Genomic DNA, 22,314 nt, shown 5'->3' on the forward strand with positions numbered 1-22,314 from the left:
TCACTGGGCTATTTTTCTTCCGATTTTGATTTAATCTGGTACGTTGCTGGATACTAATATTAAGTAAAAACAAAAATTTAAAACAATCTTGATCACTTTAAATACTATACGAGTCTGTACACCAAATTTGGTGGCTCCAGCTTTTATAGTCTGACAGATCTAGATGTTTTTACGGACGCACATGGCTGGATCGACTCGGGTTGGTCAAAAAAGCTGCATACTGCCTGTTTTTGCGGCTTTACTATACTTCTTTTTTATATTTTCAATAAGATATTTCTCAATAAAGTAGCCTTTTCGATGAAAAGTTAGTCCAAAGAATTGTCAAATTAAACACTTAGGTAAATAGAGTCTTAAATACGAAGATTCATTCATATATTCCAAGATTCACCAACTCGATTAGGCACGCAGATCAAGAATATATATACATATATGGTAGTCTTGCTGGGTTAGGTCTAAGTCTAAGATGAACTGGGAGAAACAATCGAGAAAAATTGTTTGTGAACTTTGCAAATAAATTACCATCTCTAAGTTAATGTAAAAAGCGGTAAATTAGGAGGACTTTTTGAAATTTTTTTTTGTTTATTTATATGTATTTGCGATCTATGGCAGGTCAAGAGGGTGACTTCTTTTTAGACGTCTAGTCTGGATGCTGTTGTGTAGCAGTTAGAGTGCGAGTCCATTATCATGGGTTTCTAGCCTGGAGAGGTACCGAATGAAAGACCTCCGGATCTCTCACTTAATTGACAGGATGTTAAACTGTCTGTGGATGACTGAGTTAAGCACATAAGGAGGCACTTCGACAGTTCTGCGTAGAAGCTTGTCCAGGAAACGCTGTAGAATTTCAGCGTTTCAGTTAGACGCTGTGCTCCAGAGTTGAATACCATACGTCCATACAGGCTTTAGAGTGGCCTTGTAGCAATTCGTTTGCACTTAGATTCTTGAAAATATTTTAAATGCGTCGAATTTTTAAGAAATGTCACACAGATCTAACATTCTTATTGGTAGCTTAGTCGCTTATAACCCTTTCAAGTCGTCTGACACAATCGACTGTGAAATTTAAAATAAAGAATCCTAACGAACCGTTTAATGTCATTTGCTTAAACCAAATCTACTTACAAAGGCTTGAAGTACCAACAATCGAGGGAAATAATTTGGCATTCGGGCCAACATAAATGTTCAAGGACTAAAAGCATTTCAATCTATTCGTTTCACTCATCCAATTTACATATGTGAAATCGGGCAGATTCCTATAAAAGTATTTATGAATGGCTACAAAAGTTTTGAAAATAACACAAAAACAATTTTAAATTTCTTCTTTATTCCTGTGAACAAACATTCGATACTGTTATGTATAAGTGTAATTCTCGGTTGATTAATAGTCTATGTGGACGAGTCATTTAGGCAATTGAATAACGAGGATCCAGGTTCGAATCCTAGGTTAGAGTATGGATGTCATTTTGTCTAAGCCGAAGGACATAGTTCTGCTTGTTACATTTAGTTATGTTGATAGTTTACAACTCTATCCTATACTGATAATAAGTAAAATAATTTTAGAACTCTATTTCCACAACATTTTCCAGTTGCTGAACCCAATTTACTCACACAGAGTCGTGGTTTTGATTTTCCTCAATTGACAATATTCGCGACACAATGGTCACTTGATTGCATCCTGATTCTGTAGATTTAAATTCTTTCACTTCACGCTCGATTGTTAATTTGCTAGGACAATTATAACCTTTATAAATTGGACGCTCATTAAATAGATTTGTCTCTTTGTTGGATCGTATTTCTACATATGATGAAATGGCAAGCCTTACTAAAAAGAAATGTCAAGAGGTCGGAGGAGAGAATATGTCGTCGTGTCCTGTTTCAATCGATCTACTTTTGTACCGTCCCCATTGAACAACTCTTTATATGGCGAATCTGTCGATTATTGTACAAAGTCTTAGGAACAACCAGATGAGACCAACAACTCGAATGCCTCTGGCGAGGAAGACGAATGAAAATCAATTGTTATTTAGTTTTATTTTATAAAATAGTAGTTTCTTCTTGTTCTTTTATTATCGCTTCTCATATTCAATCTTGCTTCTTAGCAGTTTTTGTAGCAGTTTTTCCATTATGCCTTCTTTCATAATCATATAATTAATTAGTTTACTTAAAGTCAATTAATTAATTCATTCTTTATCTTGTATTAGAATTAAATTAATAGTTAAATGTTTTCCGGTTTTTGTTCTTTGTCTTGTATTTGTGTTTGTGTGTGTGTGATCAGAAAAACTATAAGAATAGTTTTCATCTTGTTTTTTTGTTTCGTTCTTTTCTGTCTGCCATTTTAGTACATACTTTTTCTTTATATATATATAATATATCAATTTATGTAAATTTCATAATTTGTTTTTAAACTTATTTTGAGTTTTATGTATATGCAATTAAATTTTATATTTTTTTTCTTATTAACTTATTACATATACATATTCATTTTGTTTTTTCTCTTCTTTGTTCATTTATTTATGTTTTTAATTAAGTTTTTATCTCATACATTTCTTTTATTATTTACAAGATTTGCTTTCAAGTTGGGTTTAGTTTCAGATTTGTTGCTTGAGGAATTGGAAATGCATAGAACAAGTTCAAAATGAGATTAACATCAAACGAGGGATAGATTAGAACCAAAAAGACGAATAACCCCGGCCAAGTGAAGATTTTTCACATAGAAACAAACTCAATAACTTTTTAATACAAATGTCAAAAAGGACTTGAATGAATCTTGAAAGTAAAATCTTTTGTTAATTATAAATTAATATTTGCTCGGCCAAATAAAGGTTTTCAATGCCTTTTAAAAGGGAAATTTTAAATCGGTTGACATCGGCTTGGTCTTGGGGTTAAGCGAATGAAAATCGAATCAACTCAAAAGAGTTAAAAACTCGTCTAAAGAATTTCCGATTGAACACAAATGGATATACATTCGATCTCTTGATGTTTGGAGGAGGCAGCTGTTGCCTTTGTTCGTAGCTAGTTGTTCATACACATATATGTAGATGTATTAGTAAGTATATTTATATAAATGTATATTAATTAGTTCATCAGTCGTGACTTTGCTGCTTGAGCTTGCCAATAGCAGAAACACACACGCGGCAGGAAATAAGAGGAAACAAAAAACATAAACCAAAAACATAAAAAGAGAAACTACAACAAATACAAGAATATGACAGTTGCCCTATACAAGAGTGTACATACATACATATATACTATAATTAAAACATATACACATACAAAATACATTCAGATTTATGAAGATATATATATAGATATAGATAACATTAAACATAATCAGTGGCTGCTGGCTAAAAACAGCTTTCTATTCCGGTTCCATTCTCCGGTCCGGTCTGTCCTTGCTCCGTTTGCTCTTTCCTTCCTTCTAGTTAAACATAAAGCTTTAAACCTAATACAAAATGATGAATTGGAATAAGTGTACTAAAATTACAAATAAAATCAATGAATCTTAAAAATCAAAAACTCTCCACGACATATGAAAAACAGTTTGAATCGTTTTTGTTTTTTTGTGTTTTTTGTTTTGCAGCATTTGAAAATTTGGCAACAAATTGAGAAGGGACAAATTTACGAAATTTAAGTTAAACATTTGTTTATTCATTTTCTCTTTCATAATTAATGTCTTTAATTTTTCATTATGTTTTTATGTGTGGGTTTCGTTTGTTTTTTTTTTTTTGTTTGTTTGCTAGTTTACAAATGCAATTTTGACGGCTTTAATTAAACATTATTTCATTTATTTTTTAGCCTTTATTACAAGTTAAATACAATTTAAATGCTTCTGCTTCTTCTTTTGAGTTTTTCTTTTTGTTTTTCTCTCCTGGGTTTGTTTGTTTGGTTGCCGCTAAATTAATCGCTTAGTTTTACTTTTCACTTTTTTCTTTTATTTATTGATTTCGTTCTTCTTTTTGTACAAAACATATTTTTGCGCTTTTTAAATGTTTAATTAATTTCGTTTTCATGCCTTGACATTTATGATGATTTTTTTTTTCGTGTTGTTTTCCTTGTTGTTGTTTTATTTAATATGCGTACAATTAAATATTTGTTTTGTTGCTGCACAAATAATATATACATATATGAATACATACATACATATGTGTGTGTATATGTATATATCATGCATATTGCCTTTTCAATTATTTATAATAATAATGATTTTCATTTTGCATTTCCATATCAATTAATTTATTAAAAAATATCGCTCGTTTTTTTTTCCTAGCATTCATTTTTGTTACTGTTTGTTTGTTTTTTTGTTCATTTTTCTTTGTTTTTTTTTTTTTTTGTGTGTTTTTTTTTTTTTTGTATGTTTTAAATAAAAATAATTAGCATAAAAATTACATTTACATTTAATTTGAGTTCATTTGATTTTTGTTGTTTTTGTTGTTGTTGCTTTTGCCGCTTTGCCTTTGGTTTTTTTGGCTGTCAAACTTTGCTATTATTTGGCGCCCTAGTCGTCGATTCGTAATGACCACGCCCCAAGGCGGCATAGGCATCAGCATATGCTAGTTGCTGCTGCTCGTGTTGTTGTTGTTGCTGTTGCTGCTGCTCATGCAACGATGTCGGCCGACTATAGCTTACTTGTAGCGGCGGCGGCGCGACGCCTAAATCAAGAGAAAAACAAGAAAATTTTCATTAATTTCCTAAGATCAATTCAACGTCTCGATAAAATTAGTAAATTTTAGTTGTCAGTTAGTTGTTTAAACAGAAAATTATCATTACATCTGTTAGTTAAAATAACCTTAAACAAATTATATGTTGTTATGTGTTATTCCCTTGCAAAGTTTTGCTTTTGTTTCCCTTTAGCTACTTAAATAATTTTAATCAATTTTGATTTTCGACAAGGATGTCTTTTGATATCCCTCCTCATATCAAATGGAGCAACTTTGTCTTAAAGAATTCCCTTTTTGAAACCTAAAAGAATATTTTGACATGGTATTGTGGATAATATTTGTATTTGTCCACGCAATCGTGACGTCCGATAAACGGCTGTACCCCACGGTCAGTCGGTCGGGAGGTGGACAGCTCTCAGCTTGGGCTCGCGCGAAACAGGCTACGTCCTGGTATCGTATGGGCCACTTGAACGGACTTCGCATTGCACGCGTCAACGTCCAGACAATATAAAATTCAATGTTCGATGCTAACATTGTTGATTGCATACTTTAAGGAACAAAGTTTCTGCTATATTGACATCAATAGAAAAGTATTCTAGTCGGTTTGGACTGGACGGTTTGGACTCTTTGCATTTATAGAAGTTCGTTCAAAGTAAACTCCTAAAACTTTGTGCTTGTTAGTCAACACTAAGTAATCTAGGAAACTAGATGTTGAAACAGATCAATATATGCAGAACCTCCACTCACTAGACTAACGAGATGCTTGAATTGGACACACTTTTTTCCATCAAAGACCAATGATATAGATAAAGAAGATATAGAACAGTGCTTTCAATAAAAGGATAACCCACAACTCATCCAAATTTGATCTAAATCGGTGACTAGCGTACCTGAAGTTTCCCTTGTCAATGTTATCATAACTAATACATACTAAGAGTTATACTCTAATACTAACTATTTCTACTACCTCTTGTCATTCTTCGTTTTAGTAATAATTTTTAGTTCAAGTGTACAAATGTTTTAGTTTAAAGTGGTTAGGATATTAATTAATTAAGTGTTAGTGACAAATAATGCACATGCAATAACAAAAACAACAACAATACAAAATATTAAAGAGAAAAGGAGATCAAATCAATTTTCGGGGGAAATCGAAAACATGCTACAAATGACATTAGAAAGAAGGGAAGGCAATCGCGGGAGAAGGGAAGAAAGAGACAAACAACAAGGATCAAAAAAACAATACAAAAACAATGGAAATCAAAAAAGGAATTGCTCAAACCGAAGGATAACGTAAGAAAAAAATTATCCATATAAATGTCATACCAATTGCATAGTCAAATTACATTTGTTTCAGTGTATTTCAGTGGCAAAATTTTGTTTCTCTTGTTTGGATGGGAGAAGAAAAACTTATGAGGGGATCAGGCGGGCGATCGGTCAATGTTGTGTGTTGGTTGGTTGTATGGCAAATAATTCAGATTCAGTTCCTCCTAGTAGACTATATTCCGACGCACCGGCTTGGACGAGGACGAGGAGGACGACTTGTCCTTGCTGCTGCTACGACTGTGTGGCTGCTGTTGCTTGTGGTGCTTTGTGTCTTTGGCTTTGCCGCTTTTACTGCCCTTACTACTGCCAGCGGCCGATGTGGATGTTGTTGTTGTGGAGATGTTGGTGGTGTTGTTGGTACGTGATGATCGGGACTTATTGCGTGGTGGTAAGTCTGAGATTTCGGTTTTTATTTTGGTTTTTTGGTTTGATTTTGCAAACGATAAAGAAAAATGGACAAAATTAAATATGGTGGAAGATGTGTGTGTTTGTGTGTGTGTGCGTGTGTGTGGGAGGGTGTGGGTGGTAAAAGGATGGAGATTGAGAAAACTACAAAACAAAATCCAAACTGGGTTTCTGCTCTAAGTTGGATTAAGAGGAATCAAGATAAGGGACGGACACACACCTTTCGGCGTATAGAACGCTGTCTGTTGTTGTTGTTGCTGTTGCGGTGAGAGTGCTTGTTGTTGTTGCTGTTGCAGTGCATTTGCCGGCGGCAATGGCAACGGCAGCTGGGCACGAGCCACAACACCGCCGCTGCTAATGGCCGCCTGGACACCACCACCCAGAGAACCCGTTACTGGCGGAGCCGCCACCACTTGTTGCTCGGCTGCATACCCGCCATGTCCTGCTCCTCGACTGGCAGCTACTGCCGAGCCGCTTGGTGGCCTGCCACTGCTGGTTGAGCGGGTGCCACGTCCATCGCTGCGACGCGCTTGGTTCGCCTGTGAATTGCGACTGGCATGACTGCCGCCAGTGGGAAGCGGGATTATAGAATGACCACCCTGATGGCGATCCCATTCATGCGGATGTGCTTGATGATGCGATCGAGAGGCGTGCGATCCGCCATGACGCCCACCACCGCCACCGCCTCCGCCTCCTCCTCTGGGATAGTGTTGTGCCTCATGGGCAGGCGGTGGAATGCTGCGGGGTCCGGCTCCACGTTGATGAGGATGACGCTGCTGCAAAGCAAATAGAATTCGGTTGTTTACAGAAGATTTGAATTGATATTCTATCAAATTCAAACTCACCATTCGTCTAAGGGTGTTCATGGGAGCTCTTAGAGTCTCGCTTATCCGACGAGCTCGTCGCTTCTTTGGATTCGAGCTGGGCGTATGGACGGCGCAACATTTAATGAACGCCCCCATGACCACAATGAAAGCCACGCCCATTAGCACCACCAAATACCAGTTCTCTGTTATCCATTCGGCCACAGTTAGCAGGGTTTCGCGATTAAGCAGGAGATTCTTCAATCGCACCAACGGTCCATCGGCATCGACGGCGCGACACTTGAGGAAGACGTCGCAATAGCCTTGGAAGTTGTCGCATGGCGAACCCGGCTGCAAACTAATGCCACCCGGTTGGATGTTGTACTCCGCCGCGAATTCGCTGGTGCTGCGGCAGGTGGACGTATCGTTGCCATCTTGGCAGGCCAGTTCGCAGAGCTTGCGCTTGTCGACATGCGGCAGTGTGGTCGAAGTGAGGAAGCATTTGGTCATGTTCCAAAGCAGACAGGGCGAGCCACTACATTCGCCACGAATGCACAGGGCGGTGCCGTTGTTGCACATGGTTTTGTCGTCCCGATGCCGTGGCTCGGGACACTCTGCTGTGGTGCCATTGCAGGTGCTCGACCAGCTGCACTCGTTCTCCTCCTTGCACTTCTGGTGGTAGCTGGTGGGCACGAAGGTGCACGAGTTGGCCAGGCAGCAGGGTCCCTGCGAGGGCGAACATTGGGTCTTTGCGCGGCGAGTACAACCCCGGGCACTCGAGTTCAGTGACTGATCGTACTCGCTAATCAATCTGGGATAGCAGCATTTGTCCTTGCACTCCTCTTCGTTGAAACCGCAGTCGCATTCCTCGCCAGATTCCACAATCTTGTTGCCACAGAAGGCACCTTCGGAGGCCTTGAAGCAATCGCGCTTCGTATTGCCAACTAGGACGTCTAGAACATTTGATATATTTCGGATGGAGCATGGCGAGAATTTGGAATTGTTTGGACGATCTCCCGAAGTGGCACTGGCGAACATTATGTAGTTGCCATTCAGCCCACCAGGACGACACTCTTGCGGATAATCATGCTGATGAAGAGAACCAAAAGAGATGAACCCATTAGATCCGATTACCTCTTTAACTATAAACTAATTCATTGAGACTCACCGGTGATCCGAAATTGTGTCCTATCTCGTGAGCCAGTGTCAATTGTGACACTTTCGGTGGAACTCGACTGTTGTAGTTGACAAAGGTTATGATTCCCGTGTTCAGGGAACGCTTTGTGCTTTGATATTGGCCACCCACTGTCTCTGTGTAGGTCTTGTACTTCTCGCAAATGCCACCCGAAGCACCTGAAGCGCTGGCAACCCAGGCCAAACCCAAGGTGCCGCCCGTAAAGTCTCTGCGAAAAGCATATTTATTTTAAAAGGACCTTTCAAAATAGATGGTCACGGATCTTACCTGTAGGTAAACACATACGCCAGACAAAAGTCAGAATGATCCTCGAGGGAGTGGAGATTCAAAAAATTCGATACGTCCATGTGCTCATTACAGAAGGCATTGTGTGGTCCATTGTACGAGTTGCGACAAGCAGAGTCGTCATCTATTTTGATTCGTTGTACCTGAAGATCAAAGGCATTCAAAAAAGTTAAAGTTTGTATTGTAATTGAATTCAAAGGCCAGTTCTCGTTTTCGAATCAGCCAGTAATCGTAAAAAGCTTTAAGAGAATATTAAAAGTTACTTTGCCTTCTCCTACTCGAAAATTCATAGTCCAATAAATTGATTCAGGTTTAGAGAAAATTCTCCTAAATGTCAACTGGCGGAATATTAACATTCTGAGTTAATCAGTTTTTCTATTTCCTAAACTTAAATAAAAACCTGTTGACCTGTTCTCAGTTTTCAAGTTTAGAAACCATTTAACAAGGTTGACTGAGTTGTTTTTGTCGGGATTTGTACTCAAAAAGACATTTCGGCCAAATAATTATAAAACTCGGCAACCCTGTTAGCTAATATAGTAGACGAAACAAAAGTGTTTCTCTAAAGTGTTTCTCCTGTTAATAGCCAGGCGAATAATATTTGAAATATGTGTTCGTGAATTAGCGTAATCTCAGCTTAGCAAATCAAGTTAAAGAACTTGCTTCAATATATATCGATTGGAAGACACAGTTCCAAATTGTTGTACTTAGAAATCAAAGACTTGAAAGTTGACAGGAAGGCATTGCAGTGGAATATCACTTAATCAAATTCAACCTCGACTTTAACCAACTAAACTTTAATGTTTAGCTTCTTGCTCTGGGGGAACCTGGACTTGGCTGCAAGCGACTCAGCGACTCATTCCCAGCAGTTGCTCTCGTCACTGACAGTTGTCTGTGGTCGGGCGAGTATCCATCTGGACCAGTGGCACTTGCTTTGTTCTTCTTAACCCATTGTGTTTGCCCATGACCGCCTGCTGTGTGTGTGTGTGCTCGTCTGTGTTTGAGATTGCGCGTGTGTGTGTGTGTGTTTTTGTCTGTGTTGGGACTCACCTCAAAGCGTATGTTCCGATGCTCGGTACGTCCATCGAACTTTGTGTTGCGGTAAATGTAATTAACGGCCGTCACGTGATGTGCAATCAGTGAAGTGATTTCCTCACGCGTTTTTACATCCACCTCATACTTGCGACCACGATCGTGCTGTAAATGACAGAGAGACAGAGAGAAACGAAGAGGAAAAAGAGAAAAAATGTTAGTGAGAGAAGGTGGCAGATAGAATTAATTAACGAAAGCTGTAGTCATCTTTTAGGCGCCGGGTCGTGTAATAATGTAAAATAAAACCTGCAAACCACAGGGCGGAGAAATTCCGCTTGACATCTGTGTAAACAATTCCCCAATCTCCCTTTATCCGAGCACATAGATGTGAATTTTCCCCCTTTTATCTGAAGCTCATCCAATTCATCCTGCTCCAATCCCCCACCCAGCTCCCCACCACCACACATCGCCTGTCGCTGCCCGCCCACATACAAACACTCTTCAAATATATTTGTATAAAAATGCAAATTCAGCTAAACTCGTCGAATATTTTGCTGAAGTTTATATGCTTTTATATCCACCGAGGCCAACGTCGGCTCTACCTACTACTTCTTCTTTTTCATCTTCATCATCCTGTGCTGTTTTTTGTCTCTGTGTTTTGGCTCAAAAATCAAAACGCCGTTGGGTCCCCTTGTAACCCCCTAAAAAATATAAAAAAAACGAAACGAAACGAAACGTGCGCGGCATGAACGCGCCGACGAAACAAATGCGCGAATTATGCAAAACTCATTGCAAATAAACACACAAAAAGTAAGCAGTCGCGAACGAGAGGAGGACACAAACGGCAAAGGAGAACGGAGACGGAGACCTGGCGAATGGAAAGGACTTTCCCTGGTGACGAGGATGTTGACGTCGATAACAACAGAAACAACAAAACAACGTCGCGCCGCACAATGCGAAAAAATGAACGTAAACATAAAGCGCGCGCGGCAAAAGAATTGCTCGAAAGGAAGGAAGTTAGGAGAGGGGAAGAAGAAGAAGAAGCGGAAAAGCGGGAGACAAAGGAATGGGTGAAAGTGGGAAGCGAGGATGAAATAGGAACTTGGTTGCGGGTTATAACGGTTGATTGCATGCACTATAAGTGCTCAAAGAGGTCAGCTGATTGGTTGATTGACAAGAAAGAAATACTTCGTCTCTAGGTATGCAAATATATCCCAACTCAAGAGCCAACAGAAGAACGATCTCCTCAATCGTCTTCCAATTTCACAAGAACTAAGGGAATAACTTCATTCAGTTATTCAGAGTTCATTCACTTTACTCTGCGGAAAATTCAAATTGGTCATGCTTTTTCAAGGTATTACTCAGTCGACGTTTCGGGAAATTAGATATTATGTCAAACCGTAAACCTTTACAAAATTATTTACTGTCCATGCTTGAATTCCGTTAAGCAATCATCTATGGTGGATTTAATACTCATCAAAGGACATTGTATTGTTTTCGAGGAAGGCTAATCTATGAATTGGGACTCGTAATGGCAAGCTAAAGTTAATGGATGTCCCTTGCTTAGTGCAAAGCATGAATTTTATCTTAGTGCAAGGTCTTAAGGACTGGGTTTTGATTCGCTGTAACTTGTTTACTTTGACACTGCAATGTTTTAAAATGTATTTGCGTGTTGTTGTATTCTTAAGAACGACAAAAAGCAATCTAATCTCATCTCAGAAGAGCATCAGTCAATTCCTGTGATTCCATATCCAGGCATTGTTGTCTCCCTCCCTCCCTTTTTCCTCCCTTTTCAGCATTTGCCATCTCTTAATAATACAGCTTTTGTTTTATGCTCAGTCCCCCCACTCACATCTCACTCCCTCAGAGAGAGAAGCCTGTTCGCTCGTAAAAAAATTGCAAAATTCATGGATTTTTTTTGTCTTGCTTTTTGCCTGTTTGTTTATATGTATCTGTCTCTTTTTTTTGTTTTGTTGCTGTTGAGAGTTGGGTTTTAATTTGACGCACGCGCTACCCTCTCCCTCCATCCACCCATCCACGGAACTTACATCGGCAATGCCCTCGCGTATATGCCGCCAAATCAATGGATCCGTTTGTATATAAAGCGAACAGGTATTCTTGTTATCCTCACGGCCACGTCCTCCTGAGGAGCTACCACCACCAGAAGGACCGCCGGCTGAACCCGGTCCGGAATCACTGGCACGACGCACACGTTCATGGACGAGCTCATGCCAATCGGCGATGTTGGCCGTCGAGCCAAGGCGACGTCCCGTGGCGGGATCGTAGAATGCACCATCGGCGAAATTTGCCTCCTTTGAGTACTTCTGATGCGGATACTTGAAATCATCGTCTCCGCTTTGATATTTCTTCGGTGGATGAGGCGGCTGCTGCTGCTGTTGCTGTTGCTGCTGATATTGCTGCTGAGGTGCAGATTTTTTATGCTGCTGCTTGCGATACAGTTTCTGGACATCCTTGGACATCGGCTCGGGGAGCTCCTCGACAGCGGAGTTTTGTATGTTCTCCATCCATTGCGATACCTCCTCCGTAATGCCGCAACCACCCACATGACCTGGAACGGAAGACAATAAAAGCAGACGAAAATTGTGAAAAATGAGTCGAAAAATAGACAACAAAATTTTTAATTTGCTGATGCAGCAGCAGAAACATCATTTTTATATCTTCTCTCTTCAACAACTTTCCCTCGAATTTTCAGCTCTCCATGGTCCGTTTTCACATATAATTTTATGCAAGGGAAAATTTTTATTTATGGCCTTCCCCCTCAATGGTTCTCTCCTTCTCTCTCTCTCTCTTTCTCTCTCTCTCTCACTCATTCCCTTTATAAAATGAAAACCACGAAAATGTAATTAAAATGAAACACACACACAAACAGAGAACGAGAAAAAGGGAAATGAAAATGGAATAAAAAAAAAGCGAGAAAAAAATGTTAATGCAAATGCCAAAGTCAAATGTTTGCAGCAGCTCATACACTCAGGGAAAAAAGTGTTGCATACTTTCTGGGGCTGCACTTTAAAATTTGTATCAACAATTATATTTACAGCTTTAGCTGTACATACAAGCCGTGCCCAGGAAACCGTTAATAGCCCCAAGCCGGTAATGAAAATTTATTGTTTTATTGTTTAAGCGCCCACCAGTTAACCCTCCCCTCATCCCACCGCCGGAGCCCAGTCGGCTCAGTTGGTTGTCGCCTCTCATGCGTTTCACTGGCGTTTCGCGCCGCGCACAATTGTCAACAGCAACAAACAAAAACAAAACGAAAAAAGAAAGAAACGGGGTGAGAAAAGAGGAGGAAAATGCACAGAGATGAGTGTAAGGAAAAACTGTGACCAGGATGCCCACATTTTTAAAAGCTGCGGATTCTTTATGGTCTCAGCAATTTACATTCATTTCGTATAATATATGTTAAAAAATATATGTATATGTATCTGCAAGGCTTATATAATCCTTCAATAGTCCCGTTTATGGGGCAGTAAGGCAAAAGTTTCAGCACTTAAAGAGTTATTTCATTGAATAAAAACATTTTATATTTGTTTTTAGACTTGGCCTAATAACAAGGACCCTCAATGATTTAAATATCCTTTATCAAGCGTAAGCTGTGATTGAATTTCGATCGTTTGACACAAATTTACATATATGGATTTTTCATAAATTTCTCAATTTGTTTTTCCTTTTTTTCTCCTGACTTTAAAGTTACCAAATAAGAATGAGGAAGAAAACTTTTGTTGCTTTTGATATTAAGAGGAGAGTAAGAGCATTGAAAGAAAAAATGCTGTTGTGCACTTTTCATTTACAACTTTCCATGCTACTTGGCGGCTACTTAAAAACACCTCGTGCCTGATCCCCCCCTTCCATCCCTTCCCCTTACACCAACGAACTAACTCATAACAAGGCAAACCAGCTGGACGAAGGCAACAAGACGGCCAAGTGGCGATGTCAGTTCGCTGCTCCCTTGGCTCCCTTGGCAATGCGTTGCAGCTTTCAGTGGGAGCTATAAATTTTTATTTGGTGTGGCTCTTGCTATTGTGTTTAAGAAGAGCCAAAGAAATGCCGTGTGTAAGGAGAGGAAAGTTGGAGAGGAGCTGCCATTACCATTATGCCACCGATTCGCTCCTCTTGCCTCTGCATATACATACATATTTGTCTTTATTAAAGGAAAAGACTCCGTGGGAGTGGAGGTGGGTGGGACGAGGAGGCAATGTTGCCAAACTTCACTGAAATGTGGCAACAGCAAAACAACAACAACAAAGCAAATAATACACACGACCTAGGCCAAGCCAAAAGAGTGCAAATTGTTGCAGCAGGTGCAGGCAACTAAATACAAATACAAAATACTCGAAAGGAGCTTCCGCAACACCCGCCCATCCACCTCTTCTGGCCTACTCAATGCTCCCCGCTACCCTGGCGTGTAATTTGCATTTCAAAGGCTAAGGAAAAGGAAGGCATGGTAACCCCTTGAGTTTTCACTGTGCTGGCCGCTTCTTACTCCAATGACCTGTTTTTTATTTCATTTTGTTGAGGCGGCCCCTCCCCTCTTCCTCCTCCTCCTCCTACCACAAGTCCAGGCCTTTACTTTTCTTTTTATTGTATTGTTGCAAGCATTCGTGTTCGTGTTGGGCGTGTGAGTGTGTTTGTGAGGGGGTTGCATTCAATTCTTATTTCCGATGTTGGCTGCTTTGGTCCCAAGGAAAAAAATTCTTTTTTTTTCTGATTTTCGGTCTTTATGCTGTGTCCTCCTCCGCTGCTTTGAGTGGCATTTTCAAGCTGCTGTCTCCTTTGCTCCCGGTGACATTTCTGCATTTGAAGTTATCTTGAAGCACAGGAATACCTACAGCTTTCTCTTTCTCTCTTTCGCCTTCTCTATTTCTCTGTGTGCCGTAGGCGACCATTTCAATCAACAGCTGTTCAAGTGTCGCCTTTTTCGCCGCTTTCTTCTCATATAGAGGACATTTCATTTTCCAATTTCTCTTGGCTGCCTTTTTGCTCGTTCGCTTCATTTGCTGTCATACATCGTCGGTCCCTGTCCCTGGCCCCTCTTATTGCAACCGCTCCCTTTACCTTTACCATCTCCTCCATGCCTTATGCACTCGACACTTCAATCATATTTCGCTTTGGCTCTCTTTGACGGCGTCGTCGCATCGTTGTTGAGATTTCTTCACAAAGATTAAAGTGCACTTTGGTGTTATCTTTTGGAGCTACCCCCGAGTTCAGTTCAGAGTTCAGTCAGTCCAAGCGACTTGCACTTGTTCGAGATTTCTGCTTACTACTATTTTGTTCTCCTCCCTCCTTCTACACCGCCTTTCTCCACACTTTTTTCTCGCTGTTGCTCCAATTGCACGCGTTCTCGACTTATGAATTTTACAAGTTCCGTTGGCAGCTCAGGGCGGCTTAGGGTTTGTCGTTGCCATGTTAAAGCGTGAGGAGGGAGGTGAGGGGATTTCCTTTCAGCTTCAGAGTCAGAGAGACAAACGGCTCTCAGACATGCAAGCGGCTTTTGCCTACATCCCCCCACCCCATCATCCTTCACACCTCCACTCCACTTTTGGACCCTCTCTTTTGCTTTCTCTTTGGGCCTGCTCCCCCACACTCATACCCACACACACACACACACACACATATACACAGCCATTTGGGCCACTTGTGGCCTCTGTGTATGCGCAAGCAGAAATGAAAAATAATCCCAAATTCAATTGCAAATGAAATTGAGGGCGAAAGACGCCATAAATACACACACACACACACACACATACTCTTACAGAGAATCGCACCGATAAAGAGAAACAGAGAAAAAAAAAGGAAGAGAAATAACCGACACCCGCATTCCCCACCAGCCAAGCCGAAAGCTGAATCTGGATATCCCAAAGGGCCATAACAGACGCTTTACACAATTTTGACGCTTTCAAAATATAAATATACATACACACATACATACATATATACAATTGTACATAATAACAAAACCAAAAAAGAAACAACAAAAATACAACAAATTTAAAGAGAAGCAAATGAGAAATTTGGCTCTTAATATCATAAATTATCCATTGAAATACGCAAGAGAAGGCATTTTGACTGATCCTGACTGATTATATATTGTGTATAGGAAAATATTTAGATCAGATATCAACTTTCGATTTACATTTCAGCAAATATTGTTAGCCAGGAGAAAGCACTTTCCTAGACAATGTGTTGACATTCTAAAGAGGTTTCAAAAAAGTTTTTGAAAATAAAATTTAAAGAACCACTTAGTCGAGGAATTGCATATTTCAAACTCTAGTACTCATTCCCATTGAATGATTTATTTGCCTAATATTTGGGAAAAAAACACACACACAACTTTAGGATAAGTAAAACTTTTTATATTATTTTCACACAGAAATGACTAAAATGAATATTATTCTGCATGTTTCATTTATGAAGTATTGCTGAGCTTTACTTTTAAGCCATTTTTCCCATGACATTTCTCCTCTCGTTTCCATCTACACTCACAAACTCTCACTCACACACACATAAAGTGAATACAAAATTATATAGCATACAACTGGGGGCGCTGCTTGCAATAAATGCTTTGGAGGCTAAAAGTTCAGGGCGTACATTAAATGGGCGTGGCATAGCATGTGTGTTTGTGTCTGGTCGTTTTGCACTCATTGTGTTGTGATGATGGTGGTGCCGTTTGTTTGGTGGTTTGCTGCCTGGTGGAGTTGCCTTTGCATTAACAAGTGGAAAATCATCAAAAGTGTTTCGTGTGTATGTGCGTGTGTCTGTGTTGGGGGGATGGGGTTGGCAAAGAAAATGGGCGTGATGGGTGTAAATATATTTCATACAACATTCCCTAATTTGCTTTTATTTTGTTAATGATTTGATTATATATTTTGTTGTCCCGTTTGCCTTGCCAGATGTCTTTCTCTTCGCCATCATCAACATCCTTGCCAGCGTCAGTCTTTTGGGTTCTTGTTCTTGATTTGTTGTTTGCTTGTGATGATTTGTTTTACCCAAAATAATGTTTCAATTTCTCAGAATAATTCGTGTTTACTTTTGTGTTAAAAATAAAAAGAAAGAAAGAAACCCATATCAACAATTAAACCAGAAGCTTCAATTAGGAGCACAACTTTCTAATAGATAATCCAAGTTAAGCCTAGTTATTAGTCTGATGGTTGACAACCTACTAAAGCAACTGGAATCATTTGAAGAAACCAAAACTTTTCCAACTAATATTAGGAGAACTATCTCCGTTTTTTGAGTTCTAATAAACTCTAGTTTACCAATTTTTCCATTGGTAGTAGAAGGTGAATTCAAATTGTTCTTAATGAAACATTAATCAGGAATCGTTGCTTGTTTCTCTTGCAAAGACTTTTTTTGGTTTCGACTAGTTAGAACCTATTTCTCGTCTATGTTAGTTTGAGGTGTTTATACGATTTGCTTCTTATTTAGTATTCCATCAGCAAAAATCCGCAATTCATTTACACACACAAACACGCGCGCACACAGACTGAAACCCTTGTACCGCCTCTCACTTTCTGTGATAAATAATCCCTGGACTGGCCGGGAGAAACTGCCGTCTGCACATCACCTGTTCGCCTTAACACTTATATACAAAGCAACACTCTTAGAATGAATGTCACTTGGCCAAAGTGTATACAAATAGAAACAAAAACCAAAAACGGAAAAAATTACGCATTTCAGTTGTGTCGTTCCGAGTCGACGCCATTGCCGCTTTTCGCATACAAATTAGTTTTTGCGGTGCGGCCGGGCAGGCCTTCCGGCGTTTTTTTCTTCGTTTCGTTTTTGCTAAACAGAAATCACATTAATATTAAAATACATTGATATAAATACTCCCCCACAGTACAACATGACTAAAGTGAATTCTAGCATATGCCATACATCTCCTTGTCTCCCTTCATCCAGCACAGAGAGAAAGTAATTGATGATCTCAACAGAAGTTACAAGTTTGAGGTTTTAATTCTTTCGACTAAAAAAACTTTCGTTATTTTTTCTTCGGTAGTTGAGAACTTCTTAGTTGGCTATGGTCTATTGGGTCACAGTTATTAACTTTGCTGAAATTTCTCACCGTGTACAACTGACAAATAAAAAGACACCTCGAGACAAACTTCTTACTTAGAGTTGGCAAAATCAAACACGGAAAAAGGCAGAAAATACTTTTTTACAATTAAGATTCTTTTTCTTGTCGCCGCACAAACAAATCAAGTTAAAAGTTCTCCTTCGACTTTCACACAAAAGGTAACCGAAAAAAAGAAAGAGAAAAAAAGAAATGAAAAGGAAAAGCCTAATTGTTGAAGCTGTTAAATCTTATTCGACTCAGTTCTGTCCAGCTTTGTCCTCACTTTGCTGGGGCTAAACTGTCCACTCGAATTCTATCTTTTACTTTGCACTCAATTCAAGTGCCAGGAAAAGATAAACAAAATTTTTCCACCCTCCCGAACTTCCCTTTTGCCATCTGATGACAAAAGCTTAGTTAGTAGGTAAAAGCAAACGGTAGCCAAGCAATTTGTGGTCAAGTGTACAAACTAAAGGCAGAGTTGGAGTAAAAAGAAAAGTTACCAAATGACAGGGAGAGCATCATCATCATCGTCGGCGTCATCATCATCATCATCATCGTCATCGTCGTTGGTCCCCATGGTACGTGCAAATGGGGTAGAAATAAGCTAAATCTATGGGCTAGCTGTGTGTATCGGGCACTAATTAACGACAGAATAATTTCCAATGCCAGGGAATGGAAATGAAGCACAGGGAAAGATAGATGCCATTTCTTTCTCCTTCTCGCTCTTTCCTCTACCTTTCATAGAATTAGAAAAGTTCATTTGGCAGAGCAACTGTTTGGCTTCTGGCCTCTTCTCCCCAGCTGCGAATCCTCTAGTCACATTTTGCATGCAAGGCAAAGTGCAATATCAACAAGGACGACCCCGAAATGCAGTTGCAGGCAAACCAGCGCATGTGAGCGATACATAGAGAAATATGTCGGAGTTGTCACAGACAAGAGCAAAAACTTCCAATGGGACAGGGGCTTGACATTGCTACGATATACCACAACGAGAGGATAGCTAATGCACCAAGCTGAGACACTAGAGAATGTTTAGAATGTGGATAGGTGGGTGTGTGGATGAGTCTGAAAAGCAAGCGGAATCAAATGAAAATCAGACAAAGAGGCAGAATGGGCTTTTTTGTAGGAATTTCCTTTGCATGCAATTCGACCATAAAACAAATGAAACATTGCGGTCTCTCTTCTAGGCATAAGGTACAAGAAAAATGGAGCTTCAAGTCTGAATATACAAATGGTGAAGTCGTTACTTTTATTCAACTAGATAGTGATTGACAAAATACACCATTTCCACAAGATACACTGTGCGAAAACGCCATAAAAATTATTGGTAAACTGAGACTTTGATGGAAGACAAGTACATTTTCTTGGTTTAAAAGTGACTTTTAAAAAGGGTAACTAAAACTCTGATTCTTTTTTAATTTTCTATAATTATTTGAGAAAGAAATTAACAAGTTTAAAAATCTAATTGTAGTGTAAGAAGAAAGAAACATTTTGCTGCTAGAACACCCAAAAGCAGCACAAGTTTCATTTCCTCAGTTACGAAACCAAAAAACGGAAGTAACAAATATCATCAAGCCCAATTGCATTTGTGGCCGAAAAGTGGAAATATTTACTAGCCCAGCTGAGTTGGTTTGATGTGGTTCACGTTGGGTGGTAGGTGGGCTTTTCGTCGAGCAACAACGGCTTGGGTTTGACTGCAGAAAAATGATGATAAAGACTAGAGAGCTTCCTGTCCGCAGGACTAAGTGTAAGTACATTACAGATACTCCAAAGTGGACAGATGCTTTTTGGGTGAAGTGAGTGAGAATTTTTTGGGTGCTAAGCAATGATAAAAACTGGTTTATGGTCTTTATTTTCAGTTTTGTGTCTACGAGTTCACTCCAGAGACATTTCGACAGAGGATGATGACATTTTAGGGAAATTACAAGTGTCAAGTTTATTCCACTCGGAATATTGTGGAAATGAAATGAAGGTAAATTTTAAAGGAAAATAAAGTTGATTTATTTAGTTTAATTAAATGTTCATAGTTAAAGCGCATGTACATATGTATGTATGTATATTCTTTTTTCAGTCCCTTATTTTAGTTATTTCATTTATTTCTCTTTTCTTTAGAGTGAAATGCAGAGAACTTTTTAACTTGTTTCAAATTGAATTGAATGAGCCAAGTGGTTGCCTGCAATTTGTGTTCTCTGTCCATTCTGCTATGGCACTAGCCATGTCGATGTCGATGCCGATGTCAATGTCGATGTCGATGGCGATGTTGTTGTCATCGTCATTATCAAGTGCCTGACACCAGACACCCAGCAATGCCCAAAAATAACCAGCAAAGCACTTAAACCAAACCACATGACAACCAGGCCTCCTCTTTGCTCTTCCTTCGACTATCTCTTCTCTCTGTATTCCTGGCCCTTTACCAATTTACAGCTCCTTTTCCTCCCACATCTTCTGTTTGCCCTTCTATAATCGGAGAACTGTTGCTGTTTGTATTTCAGTTTTAGTTCAGGGTATGTGTTAGTGTCTGTTTTATCTTTCGGGTTTTCGAGACTGTGCGGCACCTAACCGCAGCAATTTTCAGTTCAATTTGAAATTGCCGTTGATTGAGTGTTCATTGTTCTCGGTTTACCAAAAGGATCAAAGTTTTCATAAAGCACCCTTTTGGTCAGCTCAAAAAGTATTTCAGTTTGTGCGGAATTCCGCCAACTGATGAAAAAAATTATATTGGCAACAATAAGCGAAAGATTGAATTGTAGCCTAAAGTAGAAATAGGATACTATTCATTTTGTCACAGAAAGTCGGGAAACTTTGGGTGCTTGATTCATTGTAAATGAAGCAAAGTAACGAAGTTGGTTGCAAAAGCTTGGCTAAATCTAATAGTGATTTACAATTAAATTCTAAAGAGTGTACTAAGTACTTAATTCTACAATGATAGTTTTCAGTCAGTCATCATAGTCAGTCGTTTAGTCCATTGCACGTCTAATATAGGAAAATCGCTCTGTTATAGCATAATACGATTTGGGAAACAACAATCTTCTTTACCATGAAACTTAAATTATAAATAATGAATTAGTGTTTAAAGTTCTTTAAAAATTATAATCCTTTGATCTGAACTATCGTCCCCCATGTCCTTTCAACAGTTCTCCCTTCCTACTAGAAAAAGTACATGTGTTCTTCTATCGTGGATGGACTAAATTTCGAGAAAATATTATCTTCTTCTTAGCGTCTTCAATTAAAACTTAGATTTTAAGCAGTTTGCTTTGACATGATTCCAAATGGAGACTAGGTCTGATTGGATAATATTCACGCAGAGTACAGTTGACATTCCAGATTCCAACTATAATCATATGAATTGGACATAAATATTATGCAATTTCTGGTTTTTAAAACATTGTGGAATACATTTGATGTTTGCTAAATGATAAATTTGCATTGACGGTGTTTGAGCCAATTAATATTCTTATAAGTTTTTGTTAAGGCCTCTACATTTTAGATGGTTCATTAGTTTTTTCTTTTTGTGACCGAATTTGCTCAATTCTGTTCTATTTGAAGAACTTGGTCGGAGCTCCACCCATAGTCTAATACCCATTTTAATTAAACTCAAACACACATAGCCCATAGATTCCCCAAAAGGCCCATTGAACTGACACACAGTGCTAGCAAGAAGAGTTGCTAGCCAGCAATTTATGGCCACTGACAACGGCAGCAGTTCGAATGAAAACCCATACACACACTCACTCACATACATATGTGTGTATGAGTGTACATAGACGACAATTCAAACAGAAATTTAATATTTTAGTAGTTAAATTATTTGGCACTTGTAATAAAACAAACAACTTGCAGCTGCAAAACTCATTCCCCAACTGGCCAAAGCGAACAAGTGCAAAGTGCTAAAATGCAAAACTTTCGAAGCCATGACACAAACCGCAGCAGCTTGGTTGAATGCGGGGAAGGGCGGGAAGGAGTGGAGCAGGGATGAAGGACGTTGAGGAAACCTTAAAATTTACCCTCATTCCTGTGAGCTGACCAAATGTTGTTAAATAGCACGAACAAAATGTAAATATAAATTTTCAACACAAGATTTATGCATATATTTTGAGGCTCTAAAAGACTCAAGAAGGGAAGGGGGTCTCTGGTTGGCCAGAGGGGCGAGAGGCTAGGGGGTAGGTGGTAAGGCATGTGTGTGTTGTAAATTTTAAAATTGTTTAAATTCGGCTTCTTGTTGCTGCTCCTGCAGCTGTCGCAAAGGACATGAACTGCAGTCGTCTCCTGAATTATGGTTTTTCGCAAAAGACATTTGGTAAATCTTAGCTTTAGCTTCAGTCAGTTGCAGTTCCATACAGACCTCCATAAATATGTACATAGACGTCTACACATAAGAGTGTATACAAGTATTTACTTATGCGTTTGAGTTTGCATGCGAGTTCCAGCATAAATCCAATTGGACACACATTACGCATACAACATGTGGTACATGGCATTAGAAGGCTGAAAGATGCTTCATGAGCCATTTTGGTGTTAAGTTGAATTGTTGACAAAATCTTGAAATATGTC

The 22,314-nt window shown here is 39.2% G+C and overlaps 1 protein-coding gene across 1 annotated transcript in view; it reads right to left on the reverse strand.

The window, feature by feature from the left end:
- Positions 1-3,584: 3,584 nt before the first annotated feature.
- The window catches only part of kuz (zinc-dependent metalloprotease kuz), a gene marked incomplete at its 5' end in the record, with an annotated part of 31,622 nt that continues 12,892 nt past the window's right edge, over positions 3,585-22,314 (reverse strand). Inside the window, 7 exons of the mRNA XM_068292189.1 lie at positions 3,585-4,643; positions 6,601-7,156; positions 7,226-8,272; positions 8,352-8,586; positions 8,646-8,806; positions 9,711-9,857; positions 11,741-12,261. Of these exons, the coding sequence (XP_068148290.1) occupies positions 4,465-4,643; positions 6,601-7,156; positions 7,226-8,272; positions 8,352-8,586; positions 8,646-8,806; positions 9,711-9,857; positions 11,741-12,261 (2,846 nt within the window). The remainder of the gene's footprint in view (positions 4,644-6,600; positions 7,157-7,225; positions 8,273-8,351; positions 8,587-8,645; positions 8,807-9,710; positions 9,858-11,740; positions 12,262-22,314) is intronic.

Source organism: Drosophila tropicalis, unplaced genomic scaffold, assembly GCF_018151085.1.
Source record: "Drosophila tropicalis isolate 14030-0801.00 unplaced genomic scaffold, ASM1815108v1 contig_603, whole genome shotgun sequence".
Taxonomy (NCBI): domain Eukaryota; kingdom Metazoa; phylum Arthropoda; class Insecta; order Diptera; family Drosophilidae; genus Drosophila; species Drosophila tropicalis.